We start from the raw sequence: 9,831 nt of genomic DNA on the forward strand, positions 1-9,831 counted from the left end.
CTAGTCCCTATGCAATTAATTTTCACACTTTGCACCCTTCAAATGCCTTTTCTTTTCAACACCTTTTCTTATCTTTAGTCCATGATGATTCATGTAATCCCCTTTTCATATTAAACCAAACAATTCGTTACTCAGGACAAACATAAATCGTTCGTAAAAGATACGACTGATCCAACATGACCCAGGTCTCCTACGACGAGCGTGTTAGATTTCCATGTAGATATTAGAAAAGACAGTAAAACGCTATAGTTTCATACAAGTCTCTAGAGCATAGAAAACCAGAACCTTTATGATAATCAGTAATTCGATTCGTTTTCGATCAAACCTTCAAAAGTCAGAATTAGAAGTTTTGGATCAAGAATTTCAAATTAAAAAACTAAGCGTAGTCTTCTTTTTTCTCTCAAATAAAAGGCTTATCGGGCAAACCACTTTATTATACATATAGTAGACATAATTCCAATAATCAATTTTCTTTTATAAGAACCAAAATCACTTATTTTGGCTTTTTATCCCACAAAAAAAAATAGATACAATACGAAATATCATAAAAACAATTGTATATACTTAGACCAGAAAAACTCATGCTCAAAACCGTTTATCGAAAAAAGCAACCCCAAAAATTTGGGACCAAAAGCAATTAGCAGTGACCATCGAGGGGTTGTGACCAAGGAGGTAATTCATGATTTTTAAATCAAATTACTTACTTTTAATAAGTTTGTTACAATAAGATTTGATTTGAATTTTAATTATTATTTCACATATCCGAATACCCATATATTATCTTTATCTAGTACAACGATAGGTGGTCCGATTGGTTCCTATCTAAAATCGATATTTTTTTTGTTTTGCGTATTTTTAAATCGATATTTTTTTTTGTTTTGAGTCTTTTTAGAATCGATATTTTTTGTTTCGTGTATTCTTATTTTATTCGTCATTGTTTTTTATATGAAAAAACTTGAATTATTTGTTAGACTTATATTTTGTTTTGAAGAAGACAAATTGGATATCTCTCGACTCTAACAAGACCCCAAAATATCAGAAGGTTGACAACAACGTCACAAAGCAATTAAAGATACCAAAATAGCGATAACTTAACGTTACATGTTATATACGTGACAAGTAATGAAAATAAAATGAGATAATTATTTTTCAATAAAGTTTAAAAATACGAAGAAAAAGAAGATTCTTAAAAAAAAAAACTAAATAAATGAGTTGATAAATAATTTAGATTAAATTATTTTTTTATTTTTTGTAGTCATCACTCACTATCAAACTTAATTTTTATTTTAAACTAATTACAGTTTTGGTCATTATGTGATAAATACATCTTTTAATCCATATTTATAATCAAAATATCTTCATTTATATTGGTTTTATGTATTTTATGAGCTATCTAAGTCTGCTATTATGTTTATTGATGAATACGAGCAAAAAGGAATGAAAAGCCGTGAAAAAGTGGGCGACTTTAGTCGTATCAAGGTCGCATTAGTTACCGTGAATCATAGTTTTTTAAATGTCTGCAGAGATGAGCGTGTTTTCTCAAACGACAACTCAAGCAGACATATCTTTTCAAATGATCGTTGGCTTGAGCATACTTTTCAAAGGACGACAAATTTAGTGGACTTGATGGTTTTTAGTGCTTTTGAAGGTTTATAAGCCACATTTGATGGGCTAGACACCCGTCAATCCGTCATTATGGTTGTCATTTTGTTTTATTTTTGGTCTCTTTGACAACTCTAGTTAAAAAAGGTTAATTAACTTAAGGAAAAAAGACAAAAAATGTAAAAGTACCAAAATACCTTTAAGTTTACTAATTTTTTAAACTAGATTTAGTCAGAGGGACAAAACTGAAACAAAATGGTAACACAGTGACTAAAATTGTAATTAGTTTAAAATAGAGACGAAACTTGATCGTGGGTGGCAACTGATAATATGTTTTAGATAGGAACCAAACTTGATCGTGGTTGGCAACCACAAGGACCAAAAATGTAATTTACTCAAAGAAATTTATTTAAATCGGTTCTCATGAGTTTATAACCTTTTTATGGTTCTCATTTGATTTGACCCATATATGTATGTACATATATCCTCTCTCTTCTTCTCTGTCACGTCGAACCACGTTCGATCATAATTGGGTTTCGATAGTGAATTACCTAGATAACAAAAACCTGATCCCCGATGAACTTGTTGGGAGAAAAGACCACTCCAATGAAATTGTGGTAATGATTTACATTGTGACACAAACCTGTCAATATTATATTATTAATGATTCACAATGTGAATTATCAGACACATTAATGTTATGGTTTTTACTGATTCTGTGTATTATGTTTATTGTTTTTATCTTATTGATAATTTTGAGTTTTTTTTTTTCAAGTTATAAACCATGTCTGAAACGTATGGGTACCATGGAATCACATTATTTGGCTACTGAATCAACTTGCATGTTATGTACTAATTACGTTGGTAAAATTCACAGTATGAAACACACCTGTCGTTTATCAGATCTAATGTTCATAAAGATTCATAATGTGAAATCACACATGTGAATACAATGTTAGTCATGATTCATAGTGTGCACATTATTACTATCATCCAAATTATCAAAGAGTTCATAGTTTATATATCCCTCATCCAAAAATCAACCTTTTATTATTTAAAAATTGTGATTTAATAAAAATATTTTACTAAATCAATTATTTAAAATACTCAATGGTAACATGATAAATGCTCTAAATTTAGGGGGCGTTTGGTTTATCGGAATCCGCCGGAATCTGGTGGAATTGGAATGGTCAATTCCGTTGACCAAATTCCAGTCCAACGTTTGGTTACCCATGGAATGGAATTGAATTCCAAACATTCTCTCATTTGAAGATTTCACCATTCCTTCATAAAAGTGATGGAATTGAAATCCATTCCATTCAAAATTGTGTAAATGACAAAAATACTCTCTTCTAGTTTCATCATCTGCTTAACGATTTATGCTTGCTTCCCGTTTCTTCTTATCAATTACTGTTGTTGCTTAACGATTTTTGCTTATTTGTTGCTTCCAGTTTTTGCTTAACGGTTAAAAAAATATCAAAGAAAGAGTATTTTTGTTCTTTTTCATCATTCCATTCTAACTCTGTTGCAAACCAAACAGGCAGATTCCAATTCATTAAACATATTACATTCCATTCCTTCCAACCAAACACTTGGTCAAACTTGATAACATTCCATTTCAATTCCTTCCAAATTCCAATTCCTTTGACAGATTCTATTCCTTCATAAATCATTATGCGAACCAAACTCCCCCTTAGACGATATAAGACTCCAACGTGTCCTCAAACGGAGGCTAGACGAGCATAAATTATCTTAGAGTGCCGAGAGAAGGCTTAACAGTTAAACAAATTGCCTTTCGATGTCAAGTCGTTAAAGTGATAGACTTTGACTCTGATACCATATGAGATTTCTGTATTTACTATTCAAAAGATTTCGTTAAGAAAAGAAGATAAGTTTTAACCTATATGAAAGATAAACAATACAAATCTATCTGATGTAAAACTCTAACACTAAAAATAAAAAAATTATCAAAAGCAAAGATATATTTAAATTCGATTGGAGAAAAAGATTTAGATTTTGTAGGATTAAACAATTTGTACAAATAATTAATTAATAAAAAGAAGAAAATTAGGCGTGTGGGTGTGGTGTGGGATGTGGGGCCACTAAAGGGTCAATGACTCGTTTTGAAAATATTAAACAAAGTAGTTGTTCATATGAAGAAAAAACACAAAAATCAATTTCAAAAATATTATTTTATTTTATTTTATTTTAATAAATAATTTCCAGGATTGTGGAACAAATAAATCATTATTTTTATAAAACATTAATTTTTCAATAATGATTTTTTATAGTTTGTGAAAAAGAAAATGGTAGTTGAAAATAAAATATTTGTTTTTGAGTAAATTATGGATTTGGTCTCTATAGCTTGGTAAAATTTACGGGATTGGTCCTTGCATTTTATTTTGTACATAAAAACCATCTATGTTTACATTTTTTTTTTTGGAATTGGTCTACGACTGTAACATCCGTTGACCACTTTCATCTGTTAACTAGCTATCCCGTAGCCTTCTCATCACTGCCCGTTCTTCATCTCGCTCTTCTTCTTCTCTCTGGCGCCCCGAACCTTCGACATGCCTAGTGTTTTCATTTCACTACTGATAAATGCTTCAACATGACTGGTTTTATTAATTCACCAAGCAATAATTTCTAGAATCTCCAAGGACTCCATCCTTTTGATGAATTGATAAACCATCTAAACTACATCTTTGCAACAACGAGATGGTTTTGAAAACCCACCCACCTCCATCTTTAGACCCTCGAAACCCTGTTTCCGTAACTTATGTGCCTATTGTAGAGAAAAGAAAGATAGAAAGCAAGAGGGGGCATTTGTTCTTTGACTGAGTTTTGTTTGTCGACGTAGACCTTGATCAAACCCTGACCTCCATCCACCACCTCCTTTTATCTCCTTCTAACCTCCACCTACCGCCATACACGTAACCACCACTTCATTCTCACCCCCACATGAAACTTCCACCTTACTCTCCTGTTTTTTCAAAAATCCCTCCACTAGTAACAGGATCCGTCTGCCATACCTGATTAATTCTAGTTTTTCTTTTTCTTTTTGCCATACCATGTTTAAAAGCCAAATGTCTAAAATGCCCTTCATTTAATTAGATTTAACAAAAGAAGATAACATACGTGAGGGTCAAAAACCAATTATGTAGTAAAATGCAAACCTTAAAGAGGTTTTATATAACAAATAAAGTTCAAGGACCAATTTTGTCATCTTCCCCAATCCGTAATTCACTCTTGATTTTTTTTAATTTGCAGGTGATAAATATTCATATCCCAAATAAAGGAACAAATCTTGAACAAATATCTGCAATTTATGTTTCACACAACGCAAAACCTTCCTTCTTGGGTGCTTCCACATCTTCCTGCTAATAAATTTCCATTAAAGAACCAGTCAACCATTCCTACCCTCATCTCACTTCCTCCATATATATATCCCCCATACAACCTTTCCCTCTCTCATCCACACTTCAAAACTATCCATCTCATCTCATCTCAGCTTACCACAAAGATCAACTCTGGGTCTTTAGATTCGATCTGTTAAGAAGTTGAATCGATCTGTTTTCTGTACTGACTTTGGAACCCATCAAGCTTTTCATGATGGGTAAATTTTTGGGTCTTCTTTTTTGCGTTTTGATATCGAATTTGGGCCTATCTTATGCTCAAAATTGCAGCAATTATGCCTTTTCTAACAACGCAATCTTCGCCACATGCGTCTCTTTACCTGTTTTGAACGGGCATCTCCACTGGAACTACCATTCCAACAGCACCGTCGATGTGGCTTTCCGGCACACTGGATCGGAAGCTTCTCAATGGGTTGCTTGGGCTCTCAACGTTAACGGGTCGGGTATGATTGGGGCTCAAGCTCTTGTGGCTGTAACCAGCTCARACGGGTCGGTTCGAGCTTATACTTCATCAGTAACCAGCTATGCAACCGGTCTGCAACCCAGCAACTTGAGTTTTCCAGTGCCCAGGATAAGGGCGGAAAGGGTGGATGGCGATGTGGTCATTTTTGCGACGTTGGTTTTGCCAGGTGGAGGGACGAGATTTAATCAGGTATGGCAGGTGGGTCCTGTTACTAGTGGAGCTCCGGCTAGACATGCACTGGTTGCTGATAATCGGGCTTCTGTCGGAACAGTGGATTTTTCAACCAGTAATGGTACTGGGTCGCCGCCGCCGACGCCGACACCGACTCCGACAACGCCAACGACGCCAACGACGCCGACGACGAGAAATGTAAGTCTTTAACTTGGTTGCTTGTTTCATCTTCATTAATTCTCACTGTTACCATCTGTTCATCAAGATGATCTAAAGATACGATCTTGATTGATGAAATCTCGCAAACCCACTTCCACAATAATCGAGAAATCTTTCAATTAATCATAACCCTCTCGATTTCTGCGTATTCATATCGAATCTGGTCTATCTTTATCCTCAGGATTGCATCAATTTTGCCTTCTCCAACAACTCCAACTACGCCACATGCGTCTCTTTACCTGTTTTGAACTCGCATCTCCACTGGAACTTCAACACCAACCGCACCGTCGACGTGGCTTTCCGGCACGCTGGATCAGAAACATCCCAATGGGTTGCTTGGGCACTCAATCTTCAAGGGTCGGGTATGCTTGGGGCCCAAGCTCTTGTGGCTGTAACCAGCTCAAACGGGTCGGTTCGAGCTTATACTTCATCAGTAACCAGCTATCAAACCAGTCTGCAGCCCAGCAGTTTGAGTTTTGAAGTGCCCATGATAAGGGCGGAGAGGGCCGATGGCGATGTGGTGATTTATGCGACGTTGGTGTTGCCTAATGACGGGACGACATTTAATCAGGTATGGCAGGTGGGTCCTGCTACTGACGGAGTTCCGTCTGTTCACTCACTGGTGGGTGATAATCGGCGTTCTGTCGGAACGGTGAATTTTGCAACCGGTCAGGCCGGCGGCGGCGGTAATGTTGGTGGGTCGCGGCAGCGGCGGAGAAACGTAAGTCTCTAACTTGGTTAATTATCAAGATTATTTGAAGCAAGATACATGTGTTTTGTTTATCAAAGATACGATCTTTTTGATGAAATCTTGCAAATCCACTTTCAGAAATCGACAAATCTTGCAATTAATTATGAACCCACTTGATTAAACAAAAGAATATTAAATCTTTTTAATTGTTTGACAGACTCACGGAGTGTTGAATGCGGTTAGTTGGGGAGTATTGATGCCCATGGGAGCCATGGCAGCAAGATATTTGAAGGTGTTTAATGTAGCTAATCCAGCCTGGTTTTACATCCATGCTGCTTGCCAAACTTCAGCCTATATCGTGGGTGTCGCCGGATGGGCCACCGGACTCAAACTTGGAGGTGACTCTACTGGAATCCGATACGATAAGCACCGGAATATCGGAATCACCCTCTTTGCAATTGGAACACTTCAGGTACACCCCATCCTTTTTTTCCATCTTTGCTTACAATTGACGTGAACCCAACAAAATTTATCAAACGATGCACGCCTAAATCAAGGACTACGGTCCATATATTTGACATTGATAACATATTCGATTCAAACTGATTGTGTGGTTGTATTCCTTGCAGGTTTTTGCGCTGCTTTTGAGGCCTAAACCAGAGCACAAATACAGAATTTACTGGACCATCTACCACCAGAGCCTTGGATACTCGGTGATCGTTCTGAGCATCATCAATGTGTATGAAGGGCTCGATATCTTGGACCCCGAGAAGAAGTGGAAGAACGCGTACACGGGAATACTTATCTCTTTGGGGGTAATGACAGTTGTGTTGGAAGCTTTAACATGGTACATCGTTTTGAAGAGGAAGAAGGAAGACAAAAGAACACATGCAGGAGCCAATGGTTCGTCATATGCTGCCAATGGACACGGGCAGTCGGCATAGATGATTGGTTTTACGGGTCGATTTGTTGTTTTACTTTCTGGGTGTTGAGAGCTATATTCTTTGTCGAGATATATATATATATATATATGGATATATGTATGTAGGTATACAATTTTCATGCTTATTTTGAGCTTTTCCGATTCTTAGTTGATGCTTTTGAGTCTCTTGATCTACACTAACAATTGTTTTCTTATTCACATAAAAATCAAATCTAACGAACTCAATATATCTATAAGGGATGGGGTTTAAAACCGGAAACTTAACAAGCATGATCTAAAACGTGTCTCCATCAATCAGACTCAACTTCCGATACCCGATCCCTCCTTGGTTTTAATGTTCTATTAAATGGAACTTCACTTCCCCATCTTTTTCGGGTTGATTTGGCTGTTTCGTTGAAGAAATTAAGTGACGGTTCTAGAAAAGTTTATCTTCGGGGACATAATATAAAATAAAATAATAAATAACTAATATCAAACAAATACCGAATCATCCCCTGAATCCTATACACACACATATATAGAGAAACTCATTCAAGAGAGAACATATTTATTTGTGGTAATCATGAGATCCAATAAGAACCACTCGTTTGAAATATTTAAGGATATTTTTTAAATAAGCTAAAAGGGTAACATAGTAATTTTGTTTTTGATAACTAATCAAAATATTAAATTAAATTTTTCAGAAGGAAATATTTAAATAAAATTAGTTACTTAGTATATTATAATTACCTAATACACATCGTATTTTAAAGACGTTTGTGAATCAAAGTGTATCATGGTGATAACGTTCACAATGTTTCACGTGTATCACAATGTATTTTCTTTGTTTTTATGAAATGTATCATAGCATGTATTTTCATTACTTTACAAAGAGTGTAATATTGTGCATCTTGTATGTATATTTGGGTATCACAACGTGTATTTTGTGTATAATTAAGGTTCATCTGAATAAGGTTTGCCGAAAAAGATTCGTCGTAGAGAGGAAAAGAGAAGAGATGAGAGAGGATATTTATAAAATGCTCTTAATTAATACTTTAAATTAAAATTACCAAAATTATTAATTTATTAATTTAACATTTGATTTGTGGTTGAGATTGGATTTAACGGTTATTACAAACAAAACAGTTCTCATTTGATTATGTTCATATATATAGGGGTGAGTTCATTTGTTAACCCAATTAATAGTGTTAACTTTGTGAACCAATCATAACCTTTAATCTTTATAATCTATGGATAAAATTCATCATGACATTTTTGTAACAAATTAAAAAAAGGATGTTTAATAAACATAGATGAACAATCATGAACAATGGGTAATTTTGGAAAAAGTAGCGAGATTTATTTTAGCATTAATTAACTTTCTGGTAATTAATTCATTGTTTTGAAACCCACATCAAGCTTTAATTATTCTTTCATTTATTAATATGTAACGTGTAACTTATAAATGATGTGAATTAATGAACAACTACTATATATGAGTACCTTATGAACATTGTTCATGAATGAAAATATAACATATATGAAAATGTTCATTAGTGAACACATACCTGAATGTGTACGTATGTGTGACTGATGAACAGTGTTCACCAATGAACAACTTGTCAATATGAACAATGTTCATTATTAAACATTAAGTGCACGCTCATTCATGCCGATTACTACCATGTTCATATCGATCATCCATATTATACGATACACGAGACACAACAAACTCGTTCGATTAAGAATATTGACTATTGAAGTGTTATTGATTATTTCTCAAAATACATTCGTTTATAAATAATCACAAACAATATAACTTACAACAAATTGATAATTTCAAAATGGCTAAATTCAAGGAGTACTGTAACTCCCATTTAAATGTATTAAAGTAATACAAAACATAATCTTACCATTTTGCTCTCATTCATTAATTACACACACACACACACACACACACACACACATATATATAGGTGGAGGTTCAAACGAGAACCCCTGTGATTTACGAAAACGCGAGAACAACTCAATAACCACAAACTTTTTTAATTAATAAATTAACTTTTATTATATATAAATAATTTAATAAGGGCAGTAATGTAATTAAGTAATTTTTATAATTTTTATTTTATTTTAATTAACAATGTTTATCTTCACGTTTCCACGTCTTCTTCTCCTTCATTGATCACGTCTTCTTCTCCTTCATTCATGCGTCTCCAAATCACACCCTATCACACCAAATCGGTAGTCGATTTTTTAAGTTAACCCTAGCCGAACGGAATCCTTGTGATAATTGTGTGATAATCACATGATTATCACACCCAAATCACACCAAATCATGTTGATA

The 9,831-nt window shown here is 34.5% G+C and overlaps 1 protein-coding gene across 1 annotated transcript; it reads left to right on the forward strand.

The window, feature by feature from the left end:
* Positions 1 to 5,036: 5,036 nt before the first annotated feature.
* LOC112505703 (cytochrome b561 and DOMON domain-containing protein At5g35735-like) lies at positions 5,037 to 7,679 on the forward strand. Its single transcript, XM_025109642.1, has 4 exons — positions 5,037 to 5,850; positions 6,053 to 6,592; positions 6,780 to 7,034; positions 7,192 to 7,679. The coding sequence occupies exons 1-4, from the start codon at positions 5,212 to 5,214 to the stop codon at positions 7,504 to 7,506; spliced, it is 1,749 nt and encodes a 582-aa protein (XP_024965410.1). The 5' UTR covers positions 5,037 to 5,211; the 3' UTR covers positions 7,507 to 7,679.
* The last annotated feature ends 2,152 nt before the right edge of the window (positions 7,680 to 9,831 follow it).

Source organism: Cynara cardunculus, assembly GCF_001531365.2.
Source record: "Cynara cardunculus var. scolymus isolate 2C chromosome LG 2, CcrdV1, whole genome shotgun sequence".
Taxonomy (NCBI): Eukaryota; Viridiplantae; Streptophyta; class Magnoliopsida; order Asterales; family Asteraceae; genus Cynara; species Cynara cardunculus.